General features: G+C 38.1%; 1 protein-coding gene across 1 annotated transcript in view; it reads right to left on the reverse strand.

Annotated features, from left to right (window-relative positions):
- The window catches only part of SCFD2 (sec1 family domain containing 2), a 185,533-nt gene that overhangs the window by 145,519 nt on the left and 20,859 nt on the right, over window positions 1-19,155 (reverse strand). The window contains exon 3 of the mRNA XM_063310572.1: window positions 5,593-5,720. Coding sequence (XP_063166642.1) covers window positions 5,593-5,720 — 128 coding nt within the window. The remainder of the gene's footprint in view (window positions 1-5,592; window positions 5,721-19,155) is intronic.

The following is a 19,155-nucleotide window of genomic DNA, read 5'->3' on the forward strand; positions in this document are numbered from 1 at the left end:
TCTCTGACCATAAATAAAGCTTAAGTAAAGCTAAGCATTTATATAACATAATGTACTGCATTCCATACTTTCTTGCCAACAAGTACAAGATTAAAGCAGAAAGGGACATGACCTTGAAGCTTACAGAATAGACATTAACACGAGACCGTGACTGCCATCAAAAACAGCAGTAGTAAAAGCTAGTGAATAAAACCACATGACCTGACATCACCAGAAAGTTTTTCTGCCTTCAGTTTTTGAGTTGCCAATTGTGAGGCCAGGGCAACCCAGTAGAATGATATCCTAGCACATATTTTTATTTGTCAAGTATTATGGATGGGGCGGGAGGGGGAGAGAGATATGGGATAGCTGTTTTCAGTGGCAGCCATATCTCTGTTAAGCTATCATACTTCACCGTTAGAGAAGTATCAGATGTTAAAAAATGCAAAGTATTAGAAAACAGAAAGGAACAAAAACCTGCACCAAAAAATGCTCGAAAAATAATTTTTGAAGAACATGCCTCTAAAAATATGAAGCCTAGCATTTACAAAATTCTTTAAATGTAATCAAGCAAGTCCACTTCTAGAGATGTATTTAGACAATTGAAGAACAATTGTGAATTAAATGATACAAAATGACAATAGTAAAACCATGGAGAATGGTTAACTAGCATTATTAGAAAGGAAGTTTCAGGGACAAATAGGGGAAACGTAAGGTGCTCATTTGAATTTACTGACCAATTGCAATCAAAGTTCAGATGACAGCCACTAAAATACTGAAGGAACTATCAATTTAACCAAAATAAGTAATATGCTCTGTAACAAGAAAGTAGTCCATGTACTGCTTTTTTTTAAAGGATCTGGGAAATTATATGCCTGCTAGCTTGAATATGTTCTTAATGCATTGACAGACTTCTTGATTTCAGATACCATCTCACAGTCAGAAGATCAAACTTGGCAGAAGGAAAATCAGTATGACTCCTGCAAAGACAAGTCTCACTACTGCAATCCTTTACAGTTCCTTCATAGTGTCAATGAGCATACAGGTTAAAGGGACATTTATTTCACTCTCAAAGCCCATTTTATAAAGAAATGCCTAAATAGGGTTTATGTAATATTCAATCTAAATTCCCAATATGTATTTCCTCATGATGGATGTGGTACATCCTGTATACAGAGATAATTAAGTTCCAATTCAAACATATAAAACTGTTGGGAATATGAGGCACATATAAATGCTTCCCATTTCTCCCATTTCACAATGTCCAAAGATGGTCACACTTCTGCCTTTTCTCATATCTTGGATGTTCTTTCATGTTCTGGACAAAGTTCAGACATACCTTATCTCAATAAATCTGTTCTTTCCTTTGAAGTTTTTTCCCCTATGTGGTTACAACACTGTTTAAAGGATTTACAGTAGCCTTACTCTGGCCTCTTCAACAAAGGCTGCTGTATCAGTATATTGTTACTGTAGGCTAGATCTGCCTTGTGTTTTTTTAATGAGATCCTTTAGCCATTCACGTTTCATTCTGCATAGTTTACTAAGGAAGAACGAAGGAGGCTCTTTTCCATTAGTGGAGGAGTGGGGCAATAGAAGAGAGCATTTGTTTCTCTTACCCTCCTGGCGTTTCAGCTTTTATAATTCAACATGCCAATAAAGGGACATAATAAAAGGATTCGGGCTCCATTCAGATTTACTGTCCTCTGTTAAAACTGCCAAGCAAGGCAGGCTATTTCTGAAGTCAAACTATGACATTGGTGGCATAGTATCTTTGGTTGCCCAATAATATGTTAATAGCAAAGCTTCAAACAAAAGCATTATGAATCTTCACTTTCAGAAGCTTTCAGAGATATGCATCGGATCACCAAAAGAGGATGGGAAGAAAGGGAAGACTGGTAAAGCAGCAGCAGCAGCACTCCCATTGAAAAAACACCACTTCTTTGTTTTAAGAATGTCCTCAACTATGTTAAAAATAGCGTAAGTCAGTGTTTCTCAACCTTGGCAACTTTAAGACATGTGGACTTCAACTCCCAGAATTCCCCAGCCAGCATACATGCTTAAAGAAGTCCACAAGTTGCCAAGGTTGAGAAACCCTGGTATAAGTGGTCAAATGCAGGGAGAAAATAAGGGAGGTAGTCCATTGTAGTTCCTTAAAAAAAAAAGGGACTACTGCATAAAAACGATAAAACCTAAACCAGTTTTAACTGACTCTATATTATAAAGTGACCATCTTGATTGTCTGAAATGCTAAATATCTAATTGGGAAATAGTAATCTAATCTCATATTTCAATATTTATTTTATTTTATTTTATTTATTTATTTATTTATAAATTTATTCACCGCCAATCTCTCCCCAACGGGGGGACTCTGGGAGGCTTACAATAAAATATATATGTATGCTGTGTTCAGACTGAAGTTAACTGCTAGTCAGACCTTATAGACAGTATCCAGAGGAGAGTACATTTTGTGAGGATCTCTGGAGGGGCATAATGTTCTACCCAGAAAGACCTTGAAATTATGGTGCAGGGTTTCCAGTTTGCCTGAGCATTTATTTTTTTGCTCCTATACGAATGGTATGCATTCCGATAGCAAAGAATGAAGTACTGTACCTGGGTGTTCCTGAAATTATGGCCGAAGGTTTCCAATTTCAGTGGAACACCCAGGTACAGTACTTCATTCTTTGCTATCGGAATGCATACCATTCGTATAGGAGCAAAAAAATAAATGCTCAGGGAGAATGAACACGTCTAAACTCATTCAGCTCCTTACATGAGAATAGTTACTGTACCTCCTCCAGTAACGTTGATGATTTCAGCTTCTTTAAGCCATATTGTGGTTATAAATGTATATACCACTAATAGCTCTAGGTGGGTGTTCCAAGGGAGGCCAAGATATGTTTAAGGATATGTTCAGCCTGTGGTCCACTGACCACTGGAGATCTACCAGGTGATCTGCCACAACTTCTATGCATTCACCATCAATCAGCTGAACAGATCATACTGCTCACCTACTCAATACCCAGCTTCTTCATTCACTCAGCTGGCAAGGCCAGAATCACCTACCAGCTTAGTCTCCCTCTAACCATGTTCACCAACTGTCAGCTGAAATGTAAATACTTTTTAAACTCAGGCATTAAGATGTTTTCAAAAACCAAATACTGAAATCCACCTTATGTGATTCTTGCTAAAATGTTAATTGGAGAGTTCTGGTTCTTTTGCAGCTTTCACAGCAAAATTATGAACAGTCAATATGTTAGTTAATGCTACAAACTATGTTTAAGACATTGAAGTAAAACTGTAATAACTATTTGCCACAAAGAGGACTAGAACTAGAACTGGCTGCCAAAAGTCCTGTGCCACTCAAAGCTGCTTGAAAAATAAGAAGCAACAATCCAACAGCCAAAGAAAAAACCAAAGATACTTTCAGAAAATACAAACCCAGTTAGCATTAGCTATCTTCAGGGAAGACTGAGTTAATGTAGGAGTGCCACATGGCCTGACTACTTCACAGCTCAGCTTTGTTATTCAACAATTGTTGAATAACAAAGTCTGTACAATTGCTAAACATGTTGAGGGACAGATGCCTTCTGACAACACGATCTATTTCTGCTCATCTTTCAGCCCTCATCTATCCTTCTAAGGCTTCTGCTGTGCAATCTCTTATGTCGTAACACAAGTCTTTGATCAGTGAAGTCTGTCACTACAAGTCTCAAAAAGTTCAGCTAGTAAAGATTATGCTAACTGGGATTCCTGGGAAGCTTTATTACCAAACTATTTGGATGGCAATACTAGACTGGGATAGTATGTCACTCCCAGCAGAACCTGTTATTGTTTTCAGATGTTATAATGTTATAGGTTTAATTAGATTCTGTATGCTTAATTTGAGATTATCACAGTTATGATGGAAAGTGGGTAATCAATGTTATAAATAAATAAAAAAATAGTTGCCTCTGGAAGCAGCAAGGATCTACACTGATCCAATACAAGAGCTTTTGTTTTTCTATTCCTAGAATTGAAATCTCTGTAAATCTATGACTTCTATTCCCATCCTTAAAATATCTCCAAAAGGGTAAAATTGTGCTGCTGAAATTTGGCTTTTTGCTACTAAATTTCAGTGGGGCAATGCTAGGGATACATTGGATGGGATGGGATGCTAGGGGACTTCCTTGGTTGCCCACCTTTGCATAGTGTTGTAGAATGAATAACTGGGAGGACAGACATTCAGCCATCAAAGAGTTCTAAACATTTTCATTTCCATGTTCACAATCATATTGGTATTGGGTACTATTATGAATGAATTAAAGACATCTGGAAGAGAGGAATCTATTAACATATTCTGTCTCAAGTTATATTATCAGTAGAAATACATTTTCTATTTCTAGCTGCCTCAACTTTCTTCAGGCTATAGAGGTTGACATCAAGAGGAATTTATAACATCAGCATGATTAAAAGATGCTAAAGCTTGCGGTACTGCAAAGAAAAGCAATCTTCAATTTATCAGGAAAAAGAGGAAGCTGCACTGGCCAATTAAGAGACTTCATACTATCTTCCAACAGGGAGAGCCAACACTGCATATTGCTATTCTTTTCTGGGCTTGAAGAAGAATCTAAGGCTCTACTGGATCCACAGTTTCCCCTCTCCAATAGTGGATAAATAAAAAGGACAAAACCATCAATAAGTCATAACCACTGGGTACATATAATCCTCTTTATCTGTTAGAAAATAATTATGGAAACATACTCTCTTTAATCTTCTGAAACATGGACAGGAAATGATCTTGTGGTATTCTTAGAAGACCTACAGAAATAGGATGTGTGAAGATTCTGTATTTCCTCTTTGTCCATACATTGCTCTCAGAATAGAGTCCCACATTTCTTCCATCTGGAGGTAGTGTTATGAATTTCCATATGTCTAGATTAGGGGATATCAGTGCAATACTTGCAGGGAACAGGGTCTCTGTTAGACCTAAAAAATGTTTCCCTGCAATACTACTTCAAACTTTTAACATAATTAAAATAATATTTGGCAGTTGCACATGAAGGTTTGGCTATTTTTAATGGGGGTGGCGAGGTGTCTGGAGCCAGAAACATTAAGGTAGAAGTACAAAACACTTGAGAATCCCATTCTTGCACATGAAATGATATCCAGTTTGCTCTTTTACAATTGCATGCTACTACAATATTGGAGATAGAGAGCAAAGAAATCAACATAAATACTATGAACGTTGCTATGGGAAACTGCAGGTACAAGTGGCCTTCAAAAAAATTCAAGTGGTTTAGGATTGTATATCCCAGCCAAAAGATTCATCATACAAATTCCCCAAGCTGATATGATACATTTATTTCAGCATATTATTAATCATGCAGATTAATACGACGGCATGACTGTTCTAATTCCATTAAAAAAATAAAACTGGTTGTTGACCACAGGGCTGCAGAATCCATAGAAATGGGCTCCATGTAACAACAATGATCATTAAAATCCAAATGACTTCAGAAAATCTAGTTTCTTGCCCAATGAGAATAATTCAACTTATCAAATGGATAACCATTATGAAGTCATGCTACGATAGCAGATTTCGCATTAGAGTTAGTTAATGGCATATGGGCTCACCCATGCTCATCTTGATTGGCAAATTTTCTCTGCTTGCGGCTTCCACTAGGTGTCTTCTAACTTCCATCATGCCTTCCTTCTGTTTTAGATTCATTAAAGACTCCCACAGAGCTCTAGCAGCTGGATCTCTGTTAAAAAAAAGGAAAAGTGGCTAAGTTTACACTAAACATCTGTTAAAATCAAACAAGTTTCTCCAAGCTTAGTGACTTCCATATAATAGTATGCCTATAGGAATGCCTCCTACTTGCAACGTCTTGTAATGAGCTCCTCTAACAAGTTCCTTTTATTTTTATTTTACCACATTTTAAACTCACCATCCAACTTTTTATCCTACTACGGAGCCTCCCTTGCTTATTTATATTTTACTTATACCACTTATCTCTTGATATGGGGAAAAGGAGGAAGAGACAAAGTACTCCCTCGGCAACGCAACCCTCTTCTAAACCGCTGAAATGACAGAAGGTGGACAGATTTGTTACAAGTAAGCGAACCTCGTCAGTAAACTATGATTCCCCAACTTACTTATTGAATAGAAAGGATTCTTTGGAGTGGGACTTACAGGCTGAGATAGAGAGTCAGCAATTGTTGGAGTTTTCTTCTTCATTGCTAGAAAATGCTTCTTCTCCAGAGGCTGTTACTGTCTGCACAGCTGCTGAACAATTAAATAAGGAAGGACTCCTTGATCATAAAAGCTTGGAAGTCCAAAACACATTGGAATTTATAACCAGACACAGTCTATTGACGGCACAGACAGTTCTCTCAATCTTTGATTTACTGACTATGATCAAAACTCAAGGTGATTCTTTAAGAGACTCCCTGGTTGAATTTGGCACGAGTCTTGCAAATCAAACTGAGGCCTCTGATAAAGCTAAGGGCTTACACCTGCACCGCTCCTCTCAGTCAGGCTGCGGAGGAAAGGAAGTTTCAACCTCTGAAGTTAACCCTATATTAGGAGCTAAAAGGGAAGATAAGAAAATGACAAACATCTGTATAGAAATGGATGAAAAGGGTAAAAACCCCGTATTAGGGAAATGTTACTTACAACCCAATAAGATAGCCCTTCAAATACAAACTAATAGAATTAATGGAGACAAATGGGTGTCGAAAAGAGCTATACTGCAATCATTAAGTCAGTTACTACGATGTGAGAAATGATTTGTGGATTTACAAAAGACAGACTGGCTACCAGCCAGAGGCAGCTTTAGACGGATCTCACTACAAGTATTAATATCACACAGAAGCAAATGGAAACAACTAAAACAAAAATTATTACAGTGGCCCAAGTTCATGAGCAACCCTTAGAAATTTCCAACCTTGGCTCTTTAGAAGATGGGGATATGGATGGGACCCATTTGGGTCATAAAGAGGGTTTGTCTAGATCAAGGATATTAACGCATATGGCCTGACGGTACACAGACCAGTGTAAGATAAATCTCCTGAAAATTATTTCGTGGAATATCGCCGGATGGTATCGTAACAAAGGCCTTAACCATTTAGATCATTTGTTAGATACAGATGTCCTTTTGCTTCAGGAAACTTGGACAGCCGATGATCTTGTATTCAATGGCTATTATTCGTACAAGTTGGAGGCAACCACTGGCAGAGGGCCAGGGCGGATGAAAGGTGGACTGGGAATTCTTATTTCTACTGCTCTGAGAGTAGGCCATAAATCAATTCAGCCACTTAATCAAATAACTATGGCTGTACTCTTAGATCTGGGAAATATTTCCTTATTAATTATTAATGTATTTCCCGCCAATACAAAGAAGAGCTGAAATAGAGGCAATGTGGTCAGATCTAGAGCAGTACGTGGATAACCTCCTTTTGGAATATCCTAGTGCCTTGGTACTACTCGGGGGGGGGGGGATTTTAATGCCAGACTAGGTCCTGATGACCAAACACTGTTCTCTAAATTTCAGCAGTATCAGCCAACCCATGCTCCTAATTTACCTGATGCCACTCTTGTATGACTCTTCAAAGATAAAAGATCTAACTGTGCTGGGATTTGTCTGGCCAAGTTTGCAAACAAGTTTAATCTATACATACTAAATGGCTCCATGAAAAGTGATCACCCAGGAGAATATACATTTATGGCTGGAACTAGGAAAAGTACTATTGATTATATGCTAGTCTCTCTTAACTCATTACATTCAGTGGAGTCCTTTAAGGTGCTTCCGCATCTAGAAAATGACCATCTTCCTTTATGTCTCCATTTGAAGATACCTACTAGTCAGATGCGGCCAGAGACATATTTTACCCGTCATTGTACCAGCAGGACAAGTAAGCTGTCGTGCCAGATGGACCTTACAACTTGATCAAAGGGTGAGGAAGACATTGGCAGAGGATGATTTACAAACAATTCAATCATCGTTTATGTCTCCCAATACCTTACAAGACCCATTGATTTTGTATAAAAATTTAATACAAAAATTACAACCGGTATTGACTCGCATTACTAATCCTGACAGTAAAAGGGTTGTGACTTTCTCTAAGACATGATTCGACAAAGAATGTGTTGAAGCTAAGAAAGCCCTCACTGCAGCTTATCGCTTATATAAATCTGAGACAGAGTCTATTATCAATGCAAATACAAAATCTCTTGAACGCCTCCTTGCTAGCAAAAAACAGTATAAGAGACTGGTGGCTGATAAGAAGAAGCAGGACATGAAAACCACGTGGAAACGTCTTATTGAAGCTGCCAAACTGAAGAACGCCTCTCTCTTTTGGCAACTATTATCCAGTCAGACTGTCAGATCATCTACTATTCTAGACTCTCACGTTTCACCAGAGGTGTGGGAATACTATTTCCAGAAAATGTATGAGGATCCTAACAATGCGATGTTGACACAAATGAACGAAGGTCTAACCGAGTGGCCCCCAGTCTTGATGGCTGAAATCAAATTTCTTATTGGACAACTTAGAAAAGGGAAGGCTCCGGGAATGGATTTTATTTCAGCGGAAGTATTAAAGAATAATGTTGAATGGGGGTCCCCAATTTTAGCATCACTTTTTACCTATATTGATAATTCGGGGAGAATCCCAGAGGATTGGGGCCTGGCTATTATAGTCCCGATTTTTAAAAAAGGGAAGAGAAATGATCCTGCCAATTACCAACCTGTTAGTCTACTGAATATAATTAGCAAGCTATATGCTAGACATTTGCAAGGAAAACTCAAAGACTGGCTGGACCAGAGAAACCTTATAGCAGACAAACAGGCTGGCTTTAGAGAGGGCAGAGGAACGATTGAACAATGTCTGATTCTTCAACACTTGATTGAAAAATATTGTTCCAACAAGATAACATCATTGTATGCTGCTTACATAGACTTAAAGGCAGCTTTTGATTCTATATCTAGGCCTAAGCTTTGGGAGAAGTTGGAAGCCACCTCAATAGATAGCAGGCTTCTCTACCTAATACGTGCCCTACACTCTGACACGGCCTTGAAGGTCAGGTGCAATAGATCTGGGTCACTGTCCAAGCCAATTAAAGTACATAAGGGGGTGAAACAGTGTTGCATTTTGGCTCCCCTACTTTTTAACTTTTACATTAATGATATGGTAAGATGCCTAAGTCACCCAGACTTTCATCCTCCTAAATTAGGGGACCGAAGTATTGCCCTGCTGCTGTATGCAGACGATGCGGTCATACTCTCTAGGACTCCTATAGGTCTCAAGAGAGCTTTGACATCCTTGGCCCAACATTGTACTAATAATCAGTTAGAAATAAATTATCAGAAAACAAAGATAATGACCTTCGCTAAAAGGCCGAAACTTCTCTCCTGGCATATAAATGGGCACAGAATAGAGCAAGTGACAAGCTTCAAATACCTAGGGGTAGTTGTGCATGCCACTGGATCTAGGAAACCTCACTTTGATTATGCAGCTGATTCTGGACAAAAATCAGCCAATGCCATTCTAAAGTTTTTCCGAAGCAAAGGCGGACACTATATTCCAGCAGCTCTTAAGCTCTTCCAGGCGAAGTCATTAGCCCAGCTCCTTTACGGGTCCTGCGTTGGTTCTCCGACTTCAAGCATTACACATCTGGAAAGAGTACAGTCTAAATTTATTAGAGCAGTACTGCAATTGCCCAAATGTGTGACAAACGCTCAACTTCGATTGGAAGTCGGCATGATAAAAGTCGAGGCAAGAGTGCGTCCTGAACCTTTGGCTAAAACTCAAGCATTATCCCCAAGATCTAGCACCACTCATTTTTCAAGATTACTTCCAATCCTCTTGGTTAAAGGACACTGAATTTAGCCTCGCAAAGCTAGGATTTTCTACAGATTCAATTCTTAGGATGGATTACAAACAGGAAAAATTGACCCTGAAGCAAAGGATAAAGGATACAGAGACACAAATGGACTTACAGAAGGCCCCTCATTTCCTATCTTCAGAGCATAATAAATATATTGTCAATGCTGCTAACTACCTTTCTCAACTTGAAATTCCTAGCCAGCGGAAAGCTTTCTCTCTAGCTCGAAGCCATGCACTCCCTTCTGCAGTCTTGGAAGGCAGATAGAAAAAAATCCCAATAGCTGCAAGGCGGTGCCCTTGTAACAATGGAGAGATAGAAACTACAGACCACATGCTTCTCCGTTGTCCTTTTTATAAAGAGCTCAGGAGTAAACTAATATTACCTCTGATTAGTAAATGCCCTAGATGGAAAGATATAGATTGTATGCAAATGTTACTTATAGATGAATATCCAACTGTCACGGCGCAAGTAGCCAGATTCTGCGCAGCTGCTATGAAGATACGTCAGATTATGATTGGAAAAATGTAGTAATGCATCCCTTGTAATAACTTTGTGGTCTATATAACACATTTTATATATGATATTTTACTCTTTTTATCACTCCTTTTAATATTTTACATATATTTTTATAGACACTTATACCTGATAGAATATTAGTCATGATAATGCAAATTAATAAGATGGTTTTTAAACTTGATTAAGGGGCTCATTTACATTGTGATCCAAACGTATTTTAACACTTAATTGGAACTTGTAAACTCAAATCTAAAATTATTTTAATTTAGATGCTCATATTTTATGGCTAATGGCTAATGTGCACATTTTCATAGAATTGTATCTTGTACTGGTCAGTGACTGTAATAAAATCAATTGAACTGAATTGAATAGTATGCCTATATATTTTTAAGTGTAGAAATATTGTCCAACTTTTAAAATAATAGTTGCCCTGCTTTTGTCTGTAAGAATCTAGGGACCGATAACATGGTTAGCAGATAAGCATAGTTTTATTACAAATGGGGCATTTACTAGCAGCAACTTAAGACCAAGGTCAGGTTGAAGACCAGCGTTTCTAATTTACTATCCCTCCTCTACTTACTATTTGAAGACTGGTTGCTTTCCTGATTTACATTGCACCAAAATTTCTAGGAACTTCCTTAAGGATTCTGGTTTGAAAATGAAAATATACCAGACTGCAATCAGCATGTATATGTGCTGCTTTAAGCATGAACATCACATTGTGAGGATTAGGGCCAGGATCTTTCTGGAATGTTTTTAATGAACAGTGAAAAAGCAAATAAAAACTTTCCAGGAAACATTTGGTTTTTATATATAAAATGGGTTCAAAAAACTGATTTGCCTCTTGCTTGTCTTCATTTTTCAAAGACATGAGCAATCCTGTGAAACTGAATTTGAGAAGGGATCCAAGTCAGTCATGCTTACAAAACAAGTCACAGACGTTCACACTTAACTTCTTGACTCAACAGCAAATGTCAGTCCCTGTTTGAACAAATAAAGTGTCTTACCTCATGGGGTTTTTTTAAAGGATTGTTATAACTTAATTTACTTTTAGTCAGATGAATAGACTGCAATACACATCCATCTCAATTTCCATTTTATTCCAGAAGGCAAAATACCATGTCATGTTCCTTGCAACATCTTCATTCCACAAAGAATATTTGAAAGGAAAATAATTCCAGCAAGGAATACTAATTTCAATTACAGTGACCACTCTGAACTGAATAGTATCACCATAATGACATCTTTTTGCAATAACTCTTAATAAATCAATTACAGTGATCTCTATCTGCTTTAGATAACTTGCTAAGATAGCAATTCTATATACAGCTATGGGGAATAAGCCCCATAGACCTCAGTAAGTCTTAATTCTGAGTTAACCAGCTATTTCCAGCAATTCTTCTGTGTTGATTTGTACGGTCTGTGGTCAATACGTTAAATGATTTTGGCTAGCTATTTTTACCATTTAGGTAAATGCTTTCCCCACCACTTGATTCATTACTTTGCAGATACTTGCCTCATCCCATGAACCTTCATGGACTCAGCATGATTAGATAAAAGCATTACCGGAAACTAGGAACAGTCGTATCCATGCAGAAAATTAGCTACTACAGGATACAGGATTCTAGCTGTACAGTATGTGTGTCTGTCAATTCCTGGCTTGAATCTTAGGTCTCCTGCTGTTTTGGGGTAACAGAGTTACCTAACAGAGTTTAGGCTGTGCTTTTCCCAGAATGGAACGTGCACCATCTTTACATGCAGACATGCACATGTACATCTCTTTGCTTCCCACCTTGCCAACTTCAGCTCTCACAAACAGCACATTCCAAGTGCACTGTCTGCAAAACTGACAAGAAACAGTCTGATAGAAAATATCACTTGAACTCAACTCTTGATGTCTTAGAAAACTCCATTTGCATTATTAGATGTGATCTGGTTATTTTAGCAACCATCTAGATAAACCCAGCCTGGTTTAAATGACCCAAAGACCTTGTATTTGTGTTCTGATTGACTTTACTGGAGCAGATTGACTGCACTTTGGCTATAAAAGAATTCTGGAGGACATCAAACTGGGGAAAGCTTTCAAAGGACAATTCTGAAAGCACAGAAATGACATTTTTCAGTACAATTGCCAAGTTCTGAGGTCCTTAGCCAGATAAAAGGGATTCAGTCCAGGAATTAACATTTTAGCAAATGATAGTGAATAATTCTCAAATATTTTAAAGATGTTTTCTGAAGATTACAATATGTTAGATCAGCTTTTTGTCCTGTGCTTTATTTCAGATTATTTCCCTTGCCAACTTGACTTTTGTTTCAAATAGCATCTTAACTAGAATTTATCCTGGTTTGAACTAAATGTCAACTGGAGTTCCCTGGAAACTAACAGGAAACCTAATCTTATGATAAACTGAAGCTGTTTTAATGTAAAAGGGAGTTATGTGCTGAACAGTGATTATGATTTAATTAAATGTAAAATAGAAAATTGTTTAGGGAAATATGTTCACATCCCTGTGAAGTGAACCTTCCCAAAAGACGCAGTAAGTATATGATTACTTATTTCTGGCATGGGCTTGACACATTTACAGATTTGCATAATAAATCTATGTCTTAGTCAAACTTATAGATAAGAAAGGGATCGTGATAAGAAAATATCAAAATACAGCACTGTCTCTGCATATACATTTCCAATATTCTGTCAAGCTCCAGTGCAGCCAAGAAACAAATAAAAGACAGAACTTCCCACTTAGAAACAGATTTGATTCTTAATTAATCTAGCAAACAAAGGAACGAAGCTGGTTCAGACCAAGCATCAAAGTGACCCGCAAGTATAGGCTTTTAATTTCACCAATCAAAGCAAATGATTGCTTTTTATTTCTTTGGGATCTATACTGAAATGGGAGCAACATTTTTTATTGGATAAAATCATTAGAAAAAAAATTACATTGATTACATAAATTTATTACATATTTTTATTACATAAAGAAAAATACATACATTAAAAAGTTAACAAAGCACCCATGTTTACTCTCCCCCCCTTTTACCTCAAGTACAGATTCAAAAGATTTGATCAAATTGCTTGAAAGTCCTCTTCTTCGACCATTGTTGCAAACAAACAAAAGTTGACAGTTCACAAATGTAAGTAATCTATTGCTGCAAGTCAGATGTTCTCCCAATGTTATATACTTATTCTTTTGGCCATCCCCTAAGCACAAAAGATCCATCATTCTTGATGTCTTGGTATCTTGTTAATTTCAGAATGCTTGGGTATACTGACAAGCTAAATATACTTAACAACAATTATTGTTTGTATTGTATGGAGAAAATGCTGAGTTGCTGGCAGAGAAGAAAGGTCATTTCCAGCTAATATTATATACTGGATGATGCAATGAGATGGATTTGAAAAGTAATATACTGAAGGTAATAGTGCTTGACAGGTGAAATGGAGTAAAAAAATATGAGTTACTCATAAATGGCAAAAATGGATGAGGTGATCCGACAGTCTGGGATGAAGTATCATCAGTATGCTGATGATACCCAGCTGTATATCTCTACCCCAGGATGTCTGAGAGATGCTGCTGAACACTTATCTCAGTGCCTGGAGGCTGTGGGGGCCTGGATGGCGCACAACAGGGCTCGGCTAAACCCAAGAAGGACCAAATGGCTTTGGGTCTTTAGACATTCTGGTTCTAGAGACCTTCAGTCTTTGCTTCTGCATGGGGTAGCGTTGCCTCAGACAGAGCCAGTGCACAATCTCCTGGACTTGCGGTTCCTGCTTGAAGAGCCAGTGGGAGCAATGGCTAGGAGGGCCTTTGCACAACTTTGTGATGTGCGCCAGTTGTGCCTGTTCCTGGAGGGGGCCCTGCTCGCAGTCACTCATGCCCTCATGACCTCCCGTTTGGACTAGAACAACGCTCTCTACATGGGGCTGCCCTTGAAGAGCTTTAGCCGGTGCAGCATGCAGAGGCACAGGCAGTTAATGGTCCCAGTTATTCGGCATACGCTATGTGACACCACTGGTTCGTGAGCTGCTTTGGCTACCAGTTCGCTTCCGGGTGCAATTCAAGGTGCTGGTAGTCACCTTTAAAGCCCTATATGCATTCTGCATGGAACAGTACATTGGGCTAATGTCACAGAACAAAAACTAATAACGTATAGTTTGTATGATCCTTGGAGAATGATCATGGCAAACTTATTTTTACAAAGATTAAATGATCCTGAGTTCTAGACAGAAATAAACAGCTTGGCACAAAGGAACAGGACTTGTATGACAAAGGGTTTTGGGAAAGTGGTCAGCTATTCTCTCTACTTATATTTCTAAAGTTAAGGAAAACTTTGTCTGGGCTAGGCATAATATTTTGCCCTCAGCATTATTACATGCAAAAATATTCTAAGATCCCATATGAGAAATATATGAGAAACCCATGTAGAACTAGGAATGTGAAAGCCACCCAGCATGTGATATTTTACTGTACTATGAATACAGATATAATGCCTATATCTTAGCTCCACTTTGTCCGCAAAATGGAAGAACAGATGATTTTACACTCTCTACTTGAATTGTAGCAAAATATTGATCAGTGGCAGCAAAAATGAGGCATCAGTCTGTTGCAAGGCCTCCCATAGTTATAACACAGTTTACTTGCTGACCACCTTGGGGATATCCAATGTTTTTGTTTTATCTTACTGTTTTTAGTAATATTTTTGGCTTCTGGCCTTTGGCCATAATATAGTATTCATGAACAGTATATATGAAGGATATGTATGTATCTGTAGGGATTTCAGCCCCAAATATAGCAACAGTAGGATTCTAACTTCTAAACTGTAACTCCATCAAGGATATGGCAACTGCCATTGAGCCCTTGTTAAATATACATGTTCAAGATATACAAAATAGAATTTTCTGGTGTATTAACTTCATTAAGATTAACTTTTTTAAAAATGTCATGGTTTTTATACTGACCTATTGATTAAAAAACCCAGAATGTTCAAGCTGATTAGCAGAACATTCATATAAATTGTCAATTTTAATTTAATTAACTTCTTTGAATTTCTTGTAAAATGGAAACATTTTCTTGTAAATTGAATTCTTGTAAATTTCTTTCAATTTCTTACAAAACTAAATTTCCAGCTTAGGAAATTTGAGCCTACAGAGCCTCAAGAACTGTGGATCTTCAGAGGCAGCAATGGCATCTTGACTAAAAGGTCAAGTTGAGTAACGTTCCCCCAAAAAACTGCCCACTCTCAGGTAAACAAAACTTTAAATTATATAAAGTGTTTTAAAACACATCAGAACTAAGTGAGTCCAAAACAGCAAAGTTGTGAGAGGCCAATTCACTCAAAAGAACAGTTTTACCAGCTATTTTTAAACAAGAGTATCCTCTAATACCAGCTTTTCATGACTAAAAGAATCACAATTCTCTCCATAGCCTAATATATATAACGTCAGCAGTCGCCCCACTGGGTCAACATTGTCTGGGATGTGAAGGCTTAAGGCTCATTACTACTCCGACCCAGTGAATATCAGGCTGTAAGCTAGACTGGGAAGGTAATAAAGCATCCCAGTTAAAGCGTCCCAAAAGGCAAAGACAAACTGCTTCTGTGCTGTTACCAAGTGAAGGACACAAACATGTCTTTGAAGTCACCACAAGTCATTTCCTTTTTTTAGAGTATATCCCATATTAAGTGTGATCCCCGAACAAGTAAATAACCCCAATATTTGTCAGGAATTTTGGGGTGGGTGGGTGTTACATAAAAGCTTTTAGGTTTAGCCCACAAAGGGGCTGAATTCTGAAGTTCCTTATACCAGCCAATAGCTGAAGCTAAATAAGACCCAGTGACAAACCCGAAATTATGAAAAATGAAAACCACCTTTCCTAAAAGGTGATGATAATTTACGCAATACAATTTTAAGGGATGCTTCTTCCAGAGAAAGTAATTTAATGCTATACAATTAGCTTGAAATGGTATGCAGAAATAAAAGTAGAAAGACCTCTTAAAACATAAAAATCAGCCTGGATGTTAAATTCATCTTGATCACATTTATCTTACACAAAATACTCAAAGGAATACTGGACCATCTGTCTATGTCATCTTTATTGGTGACAATGCATCAAACGTGCTGACAATCTGACAGCAAGCAGTCTGGCTTCCATCAGGAGGCACCCTCCAGATTGTCACACTAACTGAGAATTTAGGCCCAACACATGTGGAGGACATCAGGTTGGAGAAACCTATTCTATGCCAAGGTAATATAGAGGCCTTTGCTCCAGATATACCTGCCTTATGAGGAGAAAGCTGAACGTTTGATAGCCTAGAGGTAGACAACCTGCTGCCTTCCAGATGTTTTGCCAACCAAGGCAAGGGATGATGAAGACAAAGATGATGATTTAAAAAGTTACCATGCTGCCTACTTCCAGTCTCACAACAATTTACAATGGTAGGAATTGTAGTTCAAACCAGCTGGAGAACATCAGCTTGCCTATCCTGCTCTAAGCATTTATTAATAATCTGTCAGAACACTGTTGTACTAAATCTTCACTTCAGCATGATGGTAAATGTAAATGGGGTAGAGAAAGAGTGGAACTTCCGTCCTCTCCCTGGCTTGTTGAATTTGACAGGCTGTTCATTAGCTCAACCTGCATCTCTTTGAAAATACCCATGCCCCTTCCTTTTTTCCCTTTCTGGTTAATGTAACTGTTCCCAGTGCAGGCTGTAGCTTTATAGTTACAATGGAAGATCACAAAACTCTGGATGAATTTCCAATAAAACAATGCCCAAGCAATTGCTCAGAGGTAATCTCAGCAAAGTAGGGCTGTAGAAGATGGAACTGATTACTTATCTCCTTTAACTGGTTAAATCAAAATACATATGCATATGTATAAACCTCAGTATAAACTACTGGAGAGATTGAAAAAATTATTATCTATAAAATTGTGGCATGGTAACCTATTTCACAAATGCATGATAAAGTTAGAATAATAAAGCATCGTTATTTGTACTTCTTAAATGTTGTATTTTAAAATGTGTAGTGTACCCTCAGCTACTAATGCTGTGTGCTTATTCAGGATATCAGCTAATCTAGAACACAAATTTTATAGCACTGATTGAGCTGGTGATAGATTTTTCTTTCCCAACATTTCCATACTGCGTTATATATGGCTACATTCACCATTATGTATCTGGGCAGAGAAGGCTTTGCTTCTTTGTTTGAACTGAACTCAATAATTCAGTAGCACCTAATTCAAATTAGGGTCTCAGAAATCTGGATTAATTTGTGTATTTACCTCTGCCTAATGGTAAAATTTGCTTTGGGTAGGAAGACAGTAGGTTTTATATATACTATAGCCAGGGTTACCACCTTCACCTGGCTCATATCCTGAGATGCAACCAAACAAGCATTATCTAGCCATAGCGCAAACATGTTGCAATAATCTATTTTTATTGCCGTTTCCCCATGATTTTGGCTTTGTCTGATCTCAACCCTGTATCTCAGGAACCTTAAATCATCCTCCTTGTTATTTGTTAAATCGTCTTTAGCTGTATCAAGGTTATAGTAGACTTTTCACTCTTATTTATGGCGTGGATACATTCTGATAAGCTTCACTGACCATTATTACATCAATGGCATAGTCAAATGACTGCTAGGGAGTGGGATCAGCCCAACTCCCACTGGCCACATTAAGATGCTGTGGGCACATCCCCTCTACTGTTGCCCCTGGGAGCTGTCCTGCATGCCCATTCTGCTTTCGGCACCTGGAGAGTTCAGTTCTTCCAAGTACATGGGGATGCTCATTGGGTGCTGCAGCAGCAGGGAGACTCAGACTCCATTGTAATGTATAACCTGGGAAGGGAGACCCCACAGGCCACCAGACGTTTCCTCTCCCATTGTGCTGCACAAGCTCCTGAGGTCTGTCAGCTGGCAGGCAGGGGAGAGGTTGCGCGGTGTAGCAGGAGGAGACTCCCACTGCATCATGCAATGGGTAGGCGACCAGCCTGGATATAATGGGCCAGCACCCAGAATCTCAGGGAGGTTATAACCTGCCAGTGCAGCGGACAAAACATGAAGAATGTTTTGGTATTAAAGACTTAGGACCATGACAATGGCCATTGTGAAAAGGACAAAAGAAGAGACTGAAAATATTTGATGGAATTGTTTTCACAAACATTAAAAACTGCAACCTGATACAGCAAACATTTTCCAGCTTCTCATTCACAACACATTATCATCTCATGATCAATGGTATTTAAATCCCCACAATCTTACAAAACACAACATGCAAATCCATATTCTAAAAAACCAGACAGTCAACACTAAAGAATGTAAGGGTTTTTTTTTTCAGTAACTTAAGCTTATTTCCCTATTTTATTCTAACCCCTCAAACTACTTTGATAGCAGACTCATCTTTAGCTGTGTATTTTGGCACACTCAGAAGCTTGTGATTATAAGCTGATTCAAATGCCAAAAAGAGTTATAGCACAAAATCAGAGCAATGGTTTCAGTCTTTCTCCCTGAGAGGTTTGGAGAAGCTTTTTATTTGGTTCAGCTGTGCAAATTATTTCGTAAGATATTAGTTCGTAAATAGCTTTTAATAGTCTACCTGCCTCCACTATCTGTGATACAGTTAATAAGAAACTGTTAAGAAACTTTATTCACAGTAGATCAGTAGAAGGCCTGTCCATGAGTACAGTAATTACCTTGGATTAAATAATATATGCAAATATAGGTACTTTAAGTACGGATTATCTACAGATTACAGAAAAATACATATTTTGTTTATACAGATTATCAAGAG

This window comes from Candoia aspera, chromosome 8 (assembly GCF_035149785.1).
Source record: "Candoia aspera isolate rCanAsp1 chromosome 8, rCanAsp1.hap2, whole genome shotgun sequence".
NCBI lineage: Eukaryota > Metazoa > Chordata > Lepidosauria > Squamata > Boidae > Candoia > Candoia aspera.